The sequence below is a fragment of the Diaphorina citri genome, unplaced genomic scaffold, assembly GCF_000475195.1.
Source record: "Diaphorina citri unplaced genomic scaffold, Diaci psyllid genome assembly version 1.1 scaffold1685, whole genome shotgun sequence".
NCBI lineage: Eukaryota > Metazoa > Arthropoda > Insecta > Hemiptera > Psyllidae > Diaphorina > Diaphorina citri.
In genome coordinates this window covers 1-19,836 of record NW_007379111.1, presented here as the reverse complement: position 1 = coordinate 19,836, position 19,836 = coordinate 1, and the positions used below count along the sequence as shown (strand labels likewise).

Genomic DNA, 19,836 nt, shown 5'->3' with positions numbered 1-19,836 from the left:
AGGAGAAAGAGAGAGATAAGATTACAAAGATGTTTTGAAAATGAAAAATGAATGAACACAGAATTCAAACCACGTATAAAAGGTGAGTGGGCTGACAAATGTTTTACATTTTTACTTTCTATACACTGTTTAAGATAACAATATTTTAAGCGAAGTATGGAATCTGGACAAAATTTTCAAAGTCGGAAAGATATTTTCGATAGCGGGAATATCTTGCAGTTAATTCGTTTCGAAAGTGAAGAGAGCCAGCCTAGTTAGGCTTAGTTGGCTAGTGCGGTCTGCCTTGTAAGCGCTAGGCCGCGGGTTCGATCCCGCTCGGGGCGTGGATTTTATCCTGATGGGATAATGTTCCGTTTTCGGAACGGGCTTGGCTTTCTCCTATCCTGTCTTCCTTCTCTCTTCGATTTCGGGACGATAAGACCATAGCAGTTACAGTTCCCTCTGTCAAACCTCTTAAAAAAAGTGAAGAGAGAAGGAAGACAGGATAGGAGAAAGCCAGCCGTTCCCAGAGAGAACCTTATCCCTTCAGGATAAAATCCACCCCCGGCCCGGAATCGAATCCGCGACCTAGCGCTTACAAAGCAGACGCGCTATCCTCCACACTAACTAGGGTTCAATGTGTCGATTTCCTATTCGAAATTTCGACAAGTATTGGATTTTCCCCCTCGTAATGCAAGAGAAAGTCGTGTGATGATCATACCAGATTTTTTAACGAGTAGGTGTTTGTGTTACCTTTGCCTAAGGCGTGTTAAAGCCATGTACACGACATGCATATTTCACATTTCACAGTAGGGTATGAAGCAACAAAAATGTCAATGGAGTCAAGCTTGAAAAATGTACGTACAGAAAAACGAAGAAAGGGGGAGCTATTTTGTTACGTGCTAAACTGGACCTAAAAGAAAAAGAATTCAACCATTTTCTTTCTCTTTTTGCATTTTTTCCTCTCATCTTCGTTACCCCACTACTTCTTCTTCTTCCTCTTCTTCTTTTAATCCTCCTCTCTATTGTCCTTCTTTTCCGAAAAAAAAGCAGAGTTGGAAAAAAAAGAGGTTTGATCGAGAGAAATGTAATTGCTTAGGTCATAATGTCCCGAAATCGAATAGAGAAGGAGGACATGTAAACAGGATAGGAGAAAGCCAACCGTTCCGACAATCAACCTGATCTGTTTAGTATAAAATCCGTCCCGGGCGGGAATCAAACCCGCGACCTAGCGCTTACAAGGCAGACGCGCTGCCAAGCCAGCCTAGTTGGCTGGTGCCCGTCCCGGGCGGGAATCAAACCCGCGACCTAGCGCTTACAAGGCAGACGCGCTGCCAAGCCAGCCTAGTTGGCTGGTGCTTTTTTTTTTCGAATACTCTCAGTACGTAATTTGGCTAAGAAAAATACCTAATGTTGTCTTTCTATGCCCTTTATCCAACCAGTGCTGTATCGTTATTTTTCAGGAAGCATTAACGCCGTTTTTGACGCTACCCACTTCTCCAGCACCTACGACACTGTATTGAAAGCCATACAGGAAGACCATCCCGGGGATCGAACCAAGGCCCCTGCGACTCTGAGCCAACTGTTTGACCAGATCGAGTTCAAGCCTACAGGGGTGCGGGATGAGGTGAAAGAGGAGATCAGAGGAAAACTGAAAGACCTCAAGTTACAAAGGAAAAAGATCAAGGAGAGATATGAAGACGAATACAAGTACTAAGGCCGTTCCCGAGATATCATTGAAATACACCGAAAACCGCCAAAAAGCGGCCGAAATGCCACCAAGCGTTGCACCGATCTTAACCTTGTTGCATCCTTGTCACATTTGACAGCTGCATGCCAAATTTCAAGTCTCTAGCTCTTACCGTTCTTAAGATATTTCGTTTCACCGATCTTAACCTTGTTGCATCCTTGTCACATTTGACAGCTGCATGCCAAATTTCAAGTCTCTAGCTCTTACCGTTCTTAAGATATATTTCGTTTACAGACAGACAGACAGAAGGGCAGACACACGGAACAATGGCTGAAACTTTGGATTTAGGCTCTAGGGACCTCAAAACGTGTTTTGGCACTAAAAACTGACCATCGAAAATTCGACCCGATTACATTGCTTTCCTTCCTATAGGATAAGGAAAGTAAAAAGGATCTTCCTTTTTCATGGCTTCTGAACAATTACCGACTTTTCATTTCAGGTGGCGAAAAGAAATGGCCGAGCAGCTTATTGAAGGGCCGGACCGAATGCTTTGGGGGCGGAGCCTAATGAACTTCGACTACTCGGAATTCTTCGTAACTCCGCCCTCTTATCATCACTTCGCAACGCGCACACCTCATTGGGCGGACAGAGTGGAAGTGGGCGGGGCGATAAGAGAGAAAGCCCGCACGAAAGTGACCGACTGGCTAGACCAATATTGCGACTAAAGGAGAACCTTGGTGAAATATCGAAAATCAGCCAAAAGCATGTTTTTGAAAGCGATTTCACACTTTGCATTCCACAAATACCCATGTCTTTTCGGTACTAATTCAGAAGCCACGACAAGGGAGGAAGAATTTCTAAAAAAGGAATTTTTAATTGTGTTAAGAAGAGGTTAGAAGCCATACAAAAAGGAGCTGTCACAAATGAGCAGTGACCAGTGTTATTATAGGGTTAGGTTAAACACAAACAGGAGGTTTATTTTTTATTGTACAGTGGCTTCTGAATAATTACCTCGAAATAAAGGCCATAAGAACACCCACCACCAAACATTTACTTTTGCTCGGTGGTTACCATGGTAATCCTTTTTTAATTGTAATTGTAATTGACCTGTGTATAACAGTTTTGATATTGATGTGCACCAAATAAAAATAAACATTTAATTTGATATTTGATTTGATTCTTCTTCGCTTGTCTTCTCCTTCTCCTCCTCCCTCCTCTTTCTCCCTCTTCTCCTTCTTTTTCCTTTTCTTCTTCTTCTTCTCCATTTTCTTCTCCTCCTTCCACCTCCTCCTCCTTCTTTTTCTTTTTAACGTAAGACAACATACATAAAATACATGAATTCGTTCAGACAAGAAACATAAATGAATTCAACGAATATTTTCTTCCCAATTTAGTTTTCCTTCAGATCCTTCTCAAGGGTATTAAACGTCCTTGGAATCCTTTGGATATGGGGAAGACTTCAACCTTCACATGCCCTTTTACATACAGAGGATAAAGGGTAGAACTTATTCGACTTTTCTCAAGGCTTTAATGTGTTTGTGCGCATTTCTTTCTGCTCCTCCGCAAGCGTGCTTGCATAGTGGCGTTACCTAGCGGACGAAAAAAACAACTGCGTAAAGTCTGACGTCACACATCTCAAGATTCTCACATAGTGAGCTCTTCCACCCAACCAAAGATAGGATAGGTCCGGGGCGAGGCGGGAATTAAACCCGCGGCCTAACGCTTACAAGGTAGTGGTAACGCTCCAAGCTAACTAAGCTGGCCAACCTTAGTTTAAATTTGGTTTAGGTGTAACTCTTGGATTAAGCAAATCCCTCAATACGAGTGACAGGGCTATTTGATGACGGACAAACTATACGCTATCATTGAAAAGTAAACTTTTAACTCAATTTCCCTTCAGAAAAGAAAGAGCTATTTCTACTTACACAAAAAGAACTTTTTTTTTTTCAAGAAGAAAAAAAAAGTTTAAGGACCTTGCCGACAACCTCCCGGGGGTAAAATAAAAGATTTGTCTTGCGAAAAAAATACATCAGTAAAGATATTGGTCATGTTTTTTTTTTTTTTACTATGATACTCTTTCTGTGGTCATTTTTGAAAGGGGGGTTTGGGGCTTGATAAAAAAAGGAAAAGAGGGGAAATACAGTTCACAATATACATTATACCTACATAAAATGTTTTTAAGGAAAAGGACAAAGGATTTGGACGATTTGGTGTAAGGAAGAATTCGGATTACCCATTTGGGAAAGGATTTCGGTTTTAGTCAGTGGCGGCCCTTTAGGGAGGCCAAAGACGATTCCTTTGATTGATTCCTCCTTTTCTTTCCCTCTTTCTCTCTCTATTCCTTCCTTTCTTTCTCTTTTTCCTCTTTCCTATATCTTTAATACCTCTCTCTTTCTTCTATTCCTTTCTCTCTGTTCCACTGTTCCATTTTACTTTCATTTCCAAAATATCATTTACCTCTCTTTCCAACACGACCTCCCTCCCTCTCTCTATTCCCTTACCCTCTCCTCTTCCTCCTCCTCTTTCTTTCTCTCCCTCCCTCTCTTGTCCTCACTATTCTCTTACCTTTCTCTGTTACTCTCCTGGTCGCTCTCTTTCCCCTTTCTATGTTCTCCCTCCTATTTTCCCCACCTTCCCCCCCTCTCTCCCTTTCCCTCTCCCTCCCTCCTTTGTTCTCTGGTCCTTCGTCATGCCTATGCTAAACAAATGTTGAAAAAAATCCCCTACTGTCATGTAGGTAGGTTCTTTGTGTTAAATTTTCTGGGATGGGGATTTAGTGCCTGTTTTTTTTTTTTTTTCTTTTTTTTTTTCAAGCCGTTTCCCATTTATTTGAACAGTCAAATTAGTTTTTTCCACACCTCCGTACGTCAAAATCAATTTAAATGTCAATTTGTTTGTTTATATGTATGTTTGTTGTTGTTTTTTTTTCCAAGTTGTTGCTGGTTTTTTACTATTACTGTTTTATTATTTTTTTCCAAATTTATGCGTCTGACGGGCATGTTTGGAATGGTTTTGTCTTGGTCAATTTGTTTAATCAAATTGTTTCGTGTTACTCCAGGCTTCACAGGGGGTTACATGAAAGTAAAATCAAAAAATCAAATCAAGAATAATAATAAACTGAATATTAAACAAATTAGGCAGGTACATAGGTACTGATTTCCTGTAATCACTACGGGCTAAAAAAATCCCGGAGGGACGGACCCTGCTTGTTGTTTTTCTCCTCTTTATTGTATTTCCTCTGCCCTCTTCTTCTCCTTCTTCTTCTTCTCCTCCTCCTCCTTCTTCTTCTCTTTTTTGTTCTGTTCCACTTTTACTGTCTTTCTTCTTCTGCCCTCTTTTGTTCTTCTCCTCCTTCTTCTCATCTTTCAAATTGGTCCGAATTCGTGAGAAAAATCAAACTAGGCCCACAGCTGGCTTCTTTTTATCTCCCTCTCCTCCTTTCGTTTTAATCTTTCAACTTTCTTCCCCTTTCACTCTTGGGGAAAAACGTTAATTTAATTGCACCTACTTTGATGAAGTTGGAGATTTTTTTTTCTTTTTTAATTTTATTTTACACACCTCTCGACTTCAGCGCGTTAAAAGTACTTACCATTAGACATTAGAGTAGGTACCTACAATTTACCTTCGTTAAAAGTACCCACCATCCCTGGTATAACGCTGTTATCTATAACATATTATTATTCTTCCTCACCTTTCAGAGTAAAAAATAAAGTCCATATCTCCCTATGTTTAGAGCTTTATTTAAATATTTACATTTTATATAAAAATATATTATTATACATAATATTTATTTACAAATTAAATCATGAATCTTTGTTGTAAAACAGAACTTTCACAACTTTAGTGGATATCCAGCATTAGTGTCTCCTTTTTACTTTCTATTATTACTATTAATTTTCATCTACTCGTACCATCTTTTTACACTGGTAATGCCGCCACTGGTCGCTAATCGATTAAAATAGCTACTCATTGTACTCACGAGGCTGAGTCCGAACTCCAAACTCCCGAAAAAACTTCCACCCCATCGGGAATCGAACCCCGGACCTCCGGAATGCAAGCCTAGTGTGATACCAACTCGGCCTGAATGTTTCGGACAGTCTTATTCTGACAAGTTTCACTCGTCCTCGTTGTTAAAGTTGGTGCGCATGGCAGAGATAACATACTTGGGATCGCGTACGTATGGTTTGCGCAGGAGTCCGGCGGCGAACGTCAACTGGAGTGCGCAGTCGGGATGCGCAGTACCCGGCAATAGGGTGCACTCACGCTCAAATATGGCCGCCAAACCGTCGAACAGCTCGAGAAAGCCGTAGGAAATGGCGGCCCGCTTGAGCTTGTTCAGTTCCTGAAAACGAAAAGTGGGCCGACCAATTACTAGTACCTACATCAGTAAAAACTGTATAGCTCAGAAAGAAAGCTTTACGTTAGCCTGAGATAGGCAAAGCACCTGGAAGGATTGAAGTTTAAAAACCCCTTGGACGCCCAGAAACGATATATCTGGGCTCCTGCCATGTCCTTAATATTTTTATACCTATTGTTCGTGATCCCAACCATTAAGTAGCTAGGTAAGAATGTAGTTGGGCATTTTTGATGATTTTTTTTATACAGATGGGCGGTACCTACTCACAAGACCAAACTTGGCCTTCATTTTCTGATACCAGTTCTTTTATAGGCCGACATTTTTGGATAGGAATTCAGACTTATTTTACCATTTGTTTTTTGAGGGGTATCATAAGTATCAACACTTGGTACTTACCTTGTAAAACTGAACAGTCTTGTCCGGTAACTTTCGAGCGTGTCGGAGAATTTTCTGAATATCTGACTGCAGGCTTGCCTGTTAAAAAAGAAATAAAATCAAAGACGTTAGATATCATAATGGTGAAACTAACTTTTTTCATTTTCTCATTCCTTGTTTTTCCTAAAAAATAATGTATGTTTGTGATTTATTACCAATTAAATAAAATATAAGACCTTTTCTAGATTGCGGGAGTAAAGGGATTTTTACAGTCCTATCCCAGCAGGATTAATTAAGAACATTAATTTTTCTGACTGCAACGAGTTGCGTGAATCCAGTATGAACTTTTTCAAGTCACCTTTGATCAACTCCATACCCGGTGAATTAATCATGGGCATGATACACCCTAGGAATGTATCACACATAGCTGACTCGAAACCCACCGTGTATGGACAAATAAAACTGTCAGAAGACATATGATTGCGTTCGAAATCCGCTCGATCCCCCGATAAACAAGCTATGTTCTATTCTGTTATTTATTAAAATAATAAAACTCGCTTCCTTCATTCAAACAACTTGCCTGACGTATCCAGTTCACCGCATTCAGCGAATAGCTCTTCTTTTCCAGCGGTTTCAATGGAAACGCTTCCACATGTTCCCAGAGGTCCGGTGACACCAAGTGTTGCAGGTTGCCTAACCAGGGGGTATCCAGTTCACCGCATTCAGCGAATAGCTCTTCTTTTCCAGCGGTTTCAATGGAAACGCTTCCACATGTTCCCAGAGGTCCGGTGAAACCAAGTGTTGCAGGTTGCCTAACCAGGGAACCGACTGTTTGCCCGGCTCAAGCGCTAGCAGCATCAGGTTGGATTTCTTCTTGGAATCGGCGCACGAATAGAGAATCCCGTACCAATCCGACCCTAGGTTACATAGAGCTGCGTAGTTCTCTACCTGTAATTAAAAATTGAAAATACATAATTATACATAGGTATTTGAATCAATCCAACAATACTGATAGGAAATATCAAGTACCGTATTTCCGTACTAGCCTAAAAGTGGCTGATTTTTTTTTTTTTCATTTTTTCTTGAATCAGAGTCGGGGGACACTATCTGTCTTGCCATGGACAGCGAGACGTCTATTGCTATGATCGCTGGCATCTGAAATATAATGTCGATTAGAGCATGATTTTTATGAGATTAAACTTGATTTAGACCTTTTGTTAAACTGCCTGGAAAGTGCTATGTTACAGGTTTGATTTCCACCTTGAACTAACTTTGTCCAAAACAGACAAGGTTTGTTTTCAGAACAGCTAGCTTTCTCCTATCCTGTCCTCCTTCTGTCTTCAATTTCTGAAGAATGAAACCTCTGTTGTTACAATTCCCTTGATGGAACCTCTTCTTTTACACCTCGGTGGCGTAGTGGTCAAGACGCTTGCCTGGTAATCAGGAGGGTGTGGGTTTGATCCCAGCCGAGGTATGGAATTTGATCATTTATTTGGGAATTTGACCACATAATAATGGAGCTCTAAGGGTTAGGTGGTAGAGAACGCCTAAGATGTTAACCTTGCCTAGTGGTTGCCTTCCACTCAAGAGTCTATTATTATTATTATTATTATTTTACGAGTACATTTCATACTTACTGTTTCCTGTTCTTTCTGGAGTTTCCAATAATTGACACAGTCTACTCGAGGTCCCGGGTTCGATTCTTGGTCAACCAACACAGTTTTAAGAGCCGACACTAATGTTCATTTTGATATTTTACTAGACAACCTGTCAAGCGCTAGCAGCATGAGGTTGGATTTCTTCTTGGAATCGGCGCACGAATAGAGAATCCCGTACCAATCCGACCCTAGGTTACATAGGGCTGCGTAGTTCTCTACCTGCAATGATAGTATAGAACAGACATAGATGAACACGATCGAATAAAATAGCGCGTCTACCTTGTAGGCGCTAGGCCGTGGATTTGACTCCCGCCCGGGGCGGATTTTAACCTGAACAGATAATGTTCGTTCTCGGAAAGGCTGATTTTCTTCTATCCTGTCCTCTCTAATTTGAAAATTGTTTTTTTAAGAGGTCTATCAGAGAAGGAAGACAGGATAAGAATAAGCCGTTCCGAGAGCGAACATTGTCCGTTCAGGATAAAATCCGCCCCGGGCGGGAATCGAACCCGCGGCCTAGCGCTTACAACGCAGACGCGTTACCAACCAAGCTAACTAGACTGGAGAATAGGATTCTGTTCTACTGATAAAACAGCTTAGAATGTAAAACCTTAAATATGTATAACAGAATAGAGCAGAGGAAATTTAAATTTATTTAAGTAACCATTTTATCTTTTTGTAGGATAAAATATTATGTAGTACCCTTAGAGGAACCTAAATCAAGAAAACAGTTGAAGTTACGATGTTACCTGTTCTAGAACAGATTTACTAGTATATATTAACAGTCATAGTCATACTACTGACCATACTAATACTATATTGACAATAATAGTAATATTACGAGGACCATAAAACAAACCACTAGCGCCCATAACCCGTTACTCAAGCGTGTCGGCTGGACACGATTGTTCCAATGGACTCCACAAACCACCTCAAGTCAAAGTCACCAACACCTGATCAAATCAAAATCATAAAGATTTATATCAAAACCGTAAGAATCAGTCTCACAACAAACCCATGACTGTCCTCGATTTTGGATCTTACCTTGACAGCACCATGAAGAAGAACACAGAAGGAGGGCGTGTTCCCCTCTCCCCCCTCTTCCTCGTGGTCCACAGGAGGGGCCCCACCATTACCCCCACTCTCCTGGGGGAGAACAAGATGGCGACTCACAGCGGCCGGAGATCCTATCTGGGAGATTTCCAGGAACCCGAGCACGGAGATTGTACTGCTCATACTCCACGTGCTGAGCTCCAGGTCGGCCATCTTGGTGAAGGGCTGTGAAAAATAAATAGTAATTGACTTCAGTGATGTTGTGATTAGCAAGAAGGCCTTTAGCCCACAAAATGAAGGCCCTATTGACCTCAGATTTGGATTTTTCCCAACTTTTTACATAGGAATCGACCATTTATTTATAATTTTTACCCACTTGCAACTCCTCCATTCAACCATTTTCTTTTCCTTTTTGCATTTTTTCCTCTCATCTTCGTTGGGCTTCTTCTTCTTCTTCTTCTTCTTTTAATCCTCCTCTCTATTGTCCTTCTTTTCCTTCCTCTTTTTTGTTTTTCTCCTCTTTATTGTATTTCCTCTGCCCTCTTCTTCTCCTCCTCCTCCCTCCTCCTTCTCTTTTTTGTTCTGTTCCACTTTTACTGTCTTCCTTCTTCTGCCCTCCTTTGTTCTTCTCCTCCTTCTTCTCATCTTTCAAATTGGTCCGAGTCACAAATCCGTGAGAAAAATCAAACTAGGCCCACAGCTGGCTTCTTTTTATCTCCCTCTCCTCCTTTCGTTTTAATCTTTCGACTTTCTTCCCCTTTCACTCTTGGGATATTAGACATCCCTGAAGTACCTCTCTTACGTATCTTAAATAACTTATTGACCGTCGGTGGACCACAAATCAGACAGTGGTCCCATATTAGACAATGGTTGGTAGCGCGTCTGCCTTTTAAGCGCTAGGCCGCGGGTTCGATTCCCGCCCGGGGCGGATTTTATCCTGAACGGATGCTGGCTCACTCGTATCCTGTCTTCCTTCTCTCTTCGATTTCGAGACGATAAGACCTTCGTAGTTACAGCTCCCACTTTTTTTTTATTTAAATATTTTGAAATCATGAATTAAGTCATTTACGATAGTATCTTCAATGCACCAGTTCCCAATAGGTTACTGAAGTTAGGCGAAGTTGCGCAAGGTGGATACCTGGATGGGTGACCATTTAAGCAATCACTTGTGGCACCAAACTAAAAAAAAAAAAAAACTTACCTGGGGTTTCAACCAGTTTCTTGAGACTAGGATGACAGCTTTTCGTTTTGGAGATAATGACCGAGGTGAGTTTACACGGGAATGAAAACACAGGTGGCTCAATTGTGATGGAACTCATGCCTAGATTGCCATCAGTCAGTAGGATCACCTGAGAGGGGTAAGTCAAAATGGCTCAATGTAAACCTAAAGATTAGCCACCCTAGTCTGTCGTGTAAGCTCTAGGCCGCGGGTTCGATTCGCGCCCAGGGCGGATTTTGTCCTGCAGGGATAATGTTCGTTCTTGGAATGGCTGGCTTTCTCCTATTCTGTCTTCCTTCTCTCTTCGATTTCGGGACGATAAGACCTTGGCAGTTACAGATCCCTCTGTCAAACCTCTTGGGGGAAAAAAACCTAAAGATTTTTTCTGCCGAAGAAATCTACCTTATTCCTCCCTGTACAAAAGGTAGTTCATCTACTTTAAAACCTAAGGGGTTTTTTTCTTCTTTTTTTTTATTAATAATGTAAAATTTAGGCTCATTCATGACCAAAGCTGACCGAGTCTTTTCTGCAGTCAGGAACTTCTTCAAGAGTTTGGTCATGAGAAACTAGCAGCATTTTTTAAATATTTTATTTCTAAGCTATAACCTAAGCTGACCAGAGATGAATTCCAAAGAGGTTTTTTTTTTTTTTTTTTTTTTTTTTTTTTTTAATAATGTAAAATTTAGGCTCATTCATGACCAAAGCTGACCAAGTCTTTTCTGCAGTCAGGAACTTCTTCAAGAGAAACTAGTAGCATTTTTAAATATTTTATTTCTAAGCTAACCTAAGCTGACCAGAGATGAATTATTCAGGTGATCTCTTCTTGGTCCTTTGTGTGGTGTGTCCATGACATAAAAAAAAGGCTCTACCTGGCAAGGAGTAGAGGAGCCCCATTCACTGAGCACAAGTCTGTTGACACACTGAACAACACTGTCGAAGCAAGTCTTGTCACATTCCTCGAGCTGGGTGAGTTTACTGCGGAGAGACTCAAAGTCTCGGGTGAATGGGGAGATCACTTCACAGGTTGATGAGAAGGCAGTCTGAAAGGAAAAAGAAATTATGAATTAGTTCACTCTGTTCAAGAAGAGTTCTTCTCTAACACCTAACAGTCAACCGTCTCGGGTGAATGGGGAGATCACTTCACAGGTTGATGAGAAGGCAGTCTGAAAGGAAAAAGAAATTATGAATTAGTTCACTCTGTTCTTAAAAAAAAATAATAATAATAATACAATAATGTACTCTTGAGTGGAAGGTAACTGCTAGGCAAGGTTAATACTACAGGTCTTCTCTAACACCTAACAGTCAACCTTTCAAGCTCTGTTATTCTGTGGTTAATTTTTTCAAATAAATAAGGATGAAATTCCTTGCCTTGGTAGAAATGGAACCCACACCCTCTCGTTTACCAGACAAGTGCCTTGACTACACCACCAAGTTAATTAACTGCTAGGCAAGGTTAATACTACAGGTCTTCTCTAACACCTAACAGTCAACCTTTCAAGCTCTGTTATTCTGTGGTTGATTTTTTTCAAATAAATAAGGATGAAATTCCTTGCCTTGGTAGAAATGGAACCCACACCCTCTTGTTTACCAGACAAGTGCCTTGACTACACCACCAAGTTAATAAAATAATATTGCATCTAAAATACACTAATTATACCAAAAAACACATGAAAAAGCTTGAACTGAGGGGGGGATCATAACCTAGATTACGTAGAACTTATTTGGCAGCAGCTTTCCTTACAAGTTTGACCTTTTCACTTTTCCTTACCAATGCTACAAATTCCAACTTGGCATGTGCCGAAAAGTAATCGAGCAAACTGTTGGTTCCATGAATTGCTAGTTGTAAGTAAGTACACAGGTCACTTGAATCAGAGTCGGGGGACACTATCTGTCTTGCCATGGACAGCGAGACGTCTATTGCTATGATCGCTGGCATCTGAAATATAATATTGATTACAGCATGATTTTTATGAGATTAAACTTGATTTAGACCTTTTTTAAACTGTCTGGAAAGTGCTATGTTACAGGTTTGATTTCCACCTTGAACTAACTTTGTCCAAAACAGACAAGGTTTGTTTTCAGAACAGCTAGCTTTCTCCTATCCTGTCCTCCTTCTGTCTTCAATTTCTGAAGAATGAAACCTCTGTTGTTACAATTCCCTTGATGGAATGTCTTCTTATACACCTTGGTGGCGTAGTGGTCAAGATGCTTGCCTGATAATCAGGAGGGCGTGGGTTCGATCCCAGCCGAGGTATGGAATTTTAACCTCATTTATTTGAGAATTTGACCACATAATAATGGAGTTAGGTGGTAGAGAACGCCTAAGGTGTTAACCTTGCTAGTGGTTGCCTTCCACTCAAGAGTCTATTATTATTATTATTATTTTACGAGTACATTTCATACTTACTGTTCCGTGTTCTTTCTGGAGTTTCCAATAATTGACACAGTCTACTCGAGGTCCCGGGTTCGATTCTCGGTCAACCAACAGAGTTTTAAGAGCTCACACTAATGTTCATTTTGATATTTTACTAGACAACCTGTGACGTTAAATTAGCAGAGATGAGTGCTGTAAGTATAATGCACATACGTCAATATTTTAAATTATTGTACTGTAAAAAAATTGTCATTCCTTTTTCTTTACAGAATTTCCGACTTCCTCAGCTTCCTCTTCTACTCGGTCGTTTGTTTACATATTTTTCAAATTTCAAATTTTCCCGCTGCAAAAAGTGTCTAAAATACGTGCTGCAAATCTTTCCGTTTGCAGAATCCACTCCACTCCAACCTCCTTGGCAGCGGTTGGCTTGTTGAAAGTGCCGGGAATTTCAAAAAGTGATAAGCCTCTTGAAAAAAGAAGAAAAAATTACCGCTATACAAAAACCTGTTCATCATTATCAGAACACGAAAAAAGGATAAAGGGAAAAAGGAATAAAAGGATTAAAACCAAAAAGAATCAAGTCAGTAAAGTGTGGAAAGATCTGTGAAAGCCCCAAGGAAGGTGAGTAAAGGAACAATAAAACACTACAGATAACTATTTAAGGTGAGTATAAAACATAAACTAACCAGCCCTGCTAGCTGGCATTTTGCTCTGAAAGAAGGCTTCTGCTCTGAAAGAACAAACCTCACGTTTTTCCTAGTTCAATGTGGTTTAAGACAAGCTCCCTATTAGACAGCCCTGAAGTACCTCTCTTACGTATCTTAAATAACTTATTGACCGTCGGTGGACCACAAATCAGACAGTGGTCCCATATCAGACAACCCTGAAAGTACCTCTATTACGTATCTTAAATAACTTGGCTTTATGTTGAATGACTGGTTAACAACTTGAAGCCTTCAGGTTCCATATGATTCATTAGAATAATAGTCATCAACCTAGTCTGTGGACAGCATACGACTTTCTATTACCTACATTATGAAAATTAAAAAAAACTTCGGACTTGGAAAATTTTTGTGAAAAATTGTCGAAAAATTTGTTTATTCGCTAAGAAGATTTATTGACTGACTCAACATCAACGTTAATGTTGGTTAACTTTCATACTTTTTACGGTACCTATCTCTAAAATCTAATTTTTGGACTCAGGGGACCCTAAAACGGATATTTCCACCCGTTTCCCGGTTTTGAAAATTTGTTTTTTACCTAATTACCTACAGGCTATAACTAAGTTCCCTGTTCCTAATACCTAAGGTAATAGAAAGTAATAACAATAATCATATACCTAGTATAAAAAATATAGGTATAAATATAATGCTAGTCACATAAGAATAATAGCAGTAGTCATTCTTTCTTTTTGGGAGAAAGTACACATACGAACGGTTTTGCCAGACTGAGCCTCAGTCTAAAGTTGAGTGGTGTTGTAACTTGAAGCTTTATTAGTGCTATTAGTAAACACAGGGTGTCGCTGTCAAGCTGAGTAAAATATAGCGGGAGTGATCTGTCTGTTGGTTCCAGTGAGTGGGTTGGTTCCTTCCGCTATTGCTAGTCTATTATCTGTTATCACACCGTAGCGTTTTACCCCTCTTTGAAATAAACTAAAAACGTATGTATCACCCCTTTTCTAATGAATTAAAACTTCACGTGCCCCTTCAAATAATAATACTAATAATAGAATAGATTGATAATGATAACAAAAACTTATGTCCCCCAGGTTCCCCTTTTAGAATAAATTAAATAAAAAAATCTTTAAAAAGAAGAAAAAAAAAACATACAATATATTGAATTAATTATGTCCAATTAGAATAACATACATACCTATAACAATAATTTGATAATCTTAGCGTACCTAACGTTATTGTGTTCCTCTAAAAATAAATCTAAATACTCCGGTTAAATTAATCGTATGAACGTAATATATTTCGACATTATTTAACGAAGAAAAAAATGTGATTTGCCGCAGACAAAAATGGGACTCAAAACGAATCCTTTTCCGCATCTGATGTCCGGCAAACCTGACCGCCTCTGACCGTCATGGCCTATCTGAATCCGCCGCAGGCCGGCAACCCGGCGTCCCCCTCCTTCTCTAAACTTTACCGCTCTTCAAATCTCTACGAGAGTGTGTGCCTGCGCTGCGGCCAAACCGTGTATCAAGTTGACCGCATTGGACCGCTGAAGGTGAGATGATGGCTTTTTATTGAACAAAAAGACATACATAGGGTTGAATGGTAGAGATTGCCCCCAGGCAATAATTTCGCCGTTTGTTTGCATACAGCCGAAAGAATCTTCAACCCTGCCGGAAATGGCCTATCTGAATCCGCCGCAGGCCGGCAACCCGGCGTCCCCCTCCTTCTCTAAACTTTACCGCTCTTCAAATCTCTACGAGAGTGTATGTCTGCGCTGCGGCCAAACCGTGTATCAAGTTGATCGCATTGGACCGCTGAAGGTAAGATGATGGCTTTTTATTGAACAAAAAAACATACATAGGGTTGAATGGTAGAGATTGCCCCTGGCAATAATTTCGCCCTTTGTTTGCATACAGCCGAAAGAATCTTCAACCCTGCCGGAAATCAAACCCTGGACCTCCGGCGTGCAAGCCTAGCGTGTTACCCACTAGGCCACGGAGGCTTCTGGTTTTCAGATATATCCATGTTGTTTTTTTTTCCAAGCGCTACCGCTGGGTCAACACCAAAAAGTTCCCCGTTGAAATTTTAGCAATCGAAGTCCAAGTGCAATTTTTGGTCAACTCTGAGAATCGAACCCGGGACCTTTTTTTGAGGCTTTATTTATAGTGGCTGGATTCTCCTAAAGGAGCTCTTCCATCCAACCACTAGTTAAGTTTACCGCTCTTCAAATCTCTACGAGAGTGTGTGCCTGCGCTGCGGCCAAACCGTGTATCAAGTTGACCGCATTGGACCGCTGAAGGTAAGATGATGGCTTTTTATTGAACAAAAAAACATACATAGGGTTGAATGGTAGAGATTGCCCCAGGCAATGATTTCGCCCTTTGTTTGCATACAGCCGAAAGAATCTTCAACCCTGCCGGAAATCAAACCCAGGACCTCCGGCATGCAAGCCTAGCGTGTTACCCACTAGGCCACGGAGGCTTCTGGTTTTCAGATACATATATCCATGTTGTTTTTTTTTCCAAGCGCTGCCGCTGGGTCAACAACACCAGAAAGTTCCCCGTTGAAATTTTAGCAATCGAAGTACAAGTGCAATTTTTGGTCAACTCTGAGAATCGAACCCGGGACCTTTTTTTTTTTTGAGGCTTTATTTATAGTGGCTGGATTCTCCTAAAGGAGCTCTTCCATCCAACCACTAGTTACAAACGTCCCATCCAACCACTAGTTAACACCTTCGGCATGACAAACAAGCGCTTTACCACTGGGCTGACCGTGACTAATTTTGTTCCAGGACTTCACGTTCTATCACTACGGCTGTTTCAAGTGCGTGGTTTGCGGGACCAAGCTCACTCTGAAGACCTACTTCAACAACCAGCATGATTCGGAAGACAAACAGGTGTACTGTGCGTCCCATGTGCCCAAAATGGGCCCGGGACACTTGGACAATTCGGCGGTGGTGATCAAGACGGCCCTTAATGTGCCCCGGTCCAGTACTTTTATCAATGAGCAGATTCGACCTGGCGGGAAAGGTGAGTAATGGCTAGGGGGCTTTAAACAGGGCGTAGACTAGCTTAGTCTGGCTGGAGTAATTCGGAAGACAAACAGGTGTACTGTGCGTCCCATGTGCCCAAGATGGGCCCGGGACACTTGGACAATTCGGCGGTGGTGATCAAGACAGCCCTTAATGTGCCCCGGTCCAGTACTTTTATCAATGAGCAGATTCGACCTGGCGGGAAAGGTGAGTAATGGCTAGGGAGCTTTAAACAGGGCGTAGACTAGCTTAGTCTGTCTGGAGTACGAGTAAATCAGCTTGTTCTGATTGGGGGACTTTAAACAGGGAGTAAACCAGCTCAGTCTGAAAGCTAAATCCGCTAAAACAACAACAACCACGTAAGGGTGACGTTATTTTATTTGTCATTTTGATCTACCTACCTAATAATGATTTCCATTGGAAATGCAAAACTAACATCATAAAAAATAAAATATAAAATAATAATAATAAATAAATAAAAATAAAATAAAAAACTTCATTTTCTATTTCGCCCGGAAATGAATAGCAGATCCAGGCTGCGTGTTATTACTACCATACAATCCTTTATTGGAATATTTACATTGAAAATAGAAAGTGTATTCAAAACAGTAAAAGAATATAAACAAAAGATTATTAAAATAATGAAAAGAGAGTATTTAAAATACAAAATATTCCAACTGATAACTTCATTTTCTATTTCGCCCGGAAATGAATAGCAGATCCAGGCTGCGTGTTATTACTACCATACAATCCTTTATTGGAATATTTACGTTGAAAATAGAAAGTATATTCAAAACAGTAAAAGAATATAAACAAAAGATTATTAAAATAATGAAAAGAGTATTTAAAACACAAAATATTCCAACTGACGGGCGGGATTAATGCCTGAGGCATTCTCTTCCATTCAAACCCATATGATGAGGCAACAGTATGATAGGTCTTCATACCTGTAGGATGACGATGATACTTGGATTACGAACTTTAAAAATAAAAATAAATTTATGAGCAGTAATATTTTTAACAGATGGCATTCCTTTCCAATAAGTCTAATCTGACATTCTTTACTCAATAAAAGTAGTATTTTAGAACAACACTTAAAAGGCAAAAGTGACGGTATTTACTCAATAGAAGTAGTATTTTAGAACAAATAATAAGTGATTTGTTATTTATCGTCTGTCTGGACCAGTTTTATTTTTATTACATCTCTGTTCTGCAACACTTATTGCAGAGGGGACTACTGCCTATTTGATTTTATGATTTTTATGTTGTTTGCATAAAGGGACTTCTGGTTGACAGTCTAAATAAAGCATTACTTACCTATACATACTGGAAACAATAGACTCTTTTGATTAGAAAGTAACACTAGGCGAGGTTGACGCCACGCCGGAGGCGTTCTCTACCAAGTACCACTTACCCCTTAGAGCTCCATAATGGCTCTTCTTAAGACCCGAATAAAAGAGGATGAAATACCATACCTCGACTGGGATTGAACCCCAGCCCTGAACTCTCTTACGTACCTATCTTAAATAACTTATTGACCGTTGGTGGACCACAAATCAGACAGTGGTCCCATATTAGACAGTCCTGAAGTACTTCTCTTACGTATCTTAAATAACTTATTGACCGTTGGTGGACCACAAATCAGACAGTGGTCCCATATTAGACAGCCCTGAAGTACCTCTCTTACGTATCTTAAATAACTTATTGACCGTTGGTGGACCACAAATCAGACAGTGGTCCCATATTAGACAGCCCTGAAGTACCTCTCTTACGTATCTTAAATAACTTATTAACCGTTGGTGGACCAGAAATCAGACAGTGGTCCCATATTAGACAGCCCTGAAGTACCTCTCTTACGTATCTTAAATAACTTATTGACCGTTGGTGGACCACAAATCAGACAGTGGTCCCATATTAGACAGCCCTGAAGTACCTCTCTTACGTATCTTAAATAACTTATTGACCGTTGGTGGACCACAAATCAGACAGTGGTCCCATATTAGACAACCCTGAAGTACCTCTCTTACGTACCTATCTTAAATAACTTATTGACCGTTGGTGGACCACAAATCAGACAGTGGTCCCATATTAGACAGCCCTGAAGTAGCTCTCTTACGTATCTTAAATAACTTATTGACCGTTGGTGGACCAGAAATCAGACAGTGGTCCCATATTAGACAACCCTGAAAGTACCTCTATTACGTATCTTAAATAACTTGGCTTTACGTATCTTAAATAACTTGGCTTTACGTATCTTAAATAACTTGGCTTTACGTATCTTAAATAACTTGGCTTTATGTTGAATGACTGGTTAACAACTTGAAGCCTTCAGGTTCCATATGATTCATTAGAATAATAGTCATCCACCTAGTCTGTGGACAGCATACGACTTTCTATTACCTACATTATGAAAATTAAAAAAAAAACTTCGGACTTGGAAAATTTTTGTGAAAAATTGTCGAAAAATTTGTTTATTCGCTAAAAAGGTTTATTGACTGACTCAACATCAACGTTAATGTTGGTTAACTTTCACACTTTTTACGGTACCTATCTCTAAAATCTAATTTTTGGACTCAGGGGATCCTAAAACGGATATTTCCACCCATTTCCCGATTTTAAAAGTTTGGAATAATTCCAATAGGATCTTTTTCATTTCATAGTACCGACCTCAGTGGTGTAGTTTAGCATGGCGGACACTAGATCTGGAGGTTGGTGGTTCGAGTCCAAGGCAAGTCATAAAAATTTAGCGTAGTCGTTCCACGGTTAATATAGTGGGGTACGCATTTTGTGACAGGCATTTGTGCTTTTCCTTTGAATTAAATTGCCTTTTTTTGACCTAATTACCTACAGGCTATAACTAAGTTCCCTGTTCCTAATACCTAAGGTAATAGAAAGTAATAACAATAATCATATACCTAGTATAAAAAATATAAATATAAAAAAAAATATACCTAGGTATAAATATAATCCTAGTCACATAAGAATAATAGCAGCAGTCATTCTTTCTTTTTGGGAGAAAGTACACATACGAACGGTTTTGCCAGACTGAGCCTCAGTCTAAAGTTGAGTGGTGTTGTAACTTGAAGCTTTATTAGTGCCATTAGTAAACACAGGGTGTCGCTGTCAAGCTGAGTAAAATATAGTCGTGTTTTATTAAGTGACTTTTTTTATTCAACATAAGGTTGACCAAAGAGATTCCGCTTTGGACGTCCACACTTGCTGCCACAGGCAACTTATGTATTTTCAATGGTTATGTGAAAGAGGCCTCCTAGTTAAATTTTGCTTTTTTTTATGAAAAAATTCCAATAATGAAAGAGTACCTACCTATGTCTCTCATGATGTTTGAATACATGGGTTTCTGTGGGTAAACACCATGGAATATGCTTTGGCAGTCAAGGTTTTGAAGATGAACATTCATATCTC

General features: G+C 40.0%; 3 protein-coding genes and 1 long non-coding RNA gene across 4 annotated transcripts in view; 2 read left to right on the top strand and 2 right to left on the bottom strand.

Moving 5' to 3' along the window:
• Nucleotides 1-2,555, top strand: part of LOC113470600 — an 11,271-nt gene extending 8,716 nt beyond the window's left edge. The window contains exons 2-3 of the mRNA XM_026829151.1: nucleotides 1,443-1,689; nucleotides 2,169-2,555. Coding sequence (XP_026684952.1) covers nucleotides 1,443-1,689; nucleotides 2,169-2,394 — 473 coding nt within the window. The 3' untranslated portion in view covers nucleotides 2,395-2,555. The remainder of the gene's footprint in view (nucleotides 1-1,442; nucleotides 1,690-2,168) is intronic.
• Nucleotides 2,556-5,563: 3,008 nt separating this feature from the next.
• On the bottom strand, nucleotides 5,564-12,994 carry LOC103516873 (integrator complex subunit 14). Its single transcript, XM_026829152.1, has 10 exons — nucleotides 12,736-12,994; nucleotides 12,097-12,264; nucleotides 11,198-11,368; nucleotides 10,311-10,458; nucleotides 10,179-10,186; nucleotides 9,101-9,334; nucleotides 7,136-7,349; nucleotides 6,982-7,046; nucleotides 6,423-6,500; nucleotides 5,564-6,011 (listed from the first exon to the last, which is right to left on the bottom strand). The coding sequence occupies exons 2-10, from the start codon at nucleotides 12,262-12,264 to the stop codon at nucleotides 5,784-5,786; spliced, it is 1,314 nt and encodes a 437-aa protein (XP_026684953.1). The 5' UTR covers nucleotides 12,736-12,994; the 3' UTR covers nucleotides 5,564-5,783.
• On the bottom strand, nucleotides 7,496-8,170 carry LOC113470601. The gene is made up of 2 exons (XR_003393598.1): nucleotides 8,039-8,170; nucleotides 7,496-7,556 (listed from the first exon to the last, which is right to left on the bottom strand). It is a non-coding gene; the product is annotated as an uncharacterized LOC113470601 (long non-coding RNA).
• A 1,277-nt stretch (nucleotides 12,995-14,271) lies between the features above and the next one.
• On the top strand, nucleotides 14,272-16,620 carry LOC103516872 (hillarin-like; the record flags this gene model as incomplete). The annotated part of the gene is made up of 4 exons (XM_008481859.3): nucleotides 14,272-14,863; nucleotides 15,611-15,681; nucleotides 16,174-16,278; nucleotides 16,488-16,620. Coding segments are annotated over exons 1-4 (382 nt in total), but the record flags the coding sequence as incomplete, so codon positions are not given.
• Between the last annotated feature and the right edge of the window lie 3,216 nt (nucleotides 16,621-19,836).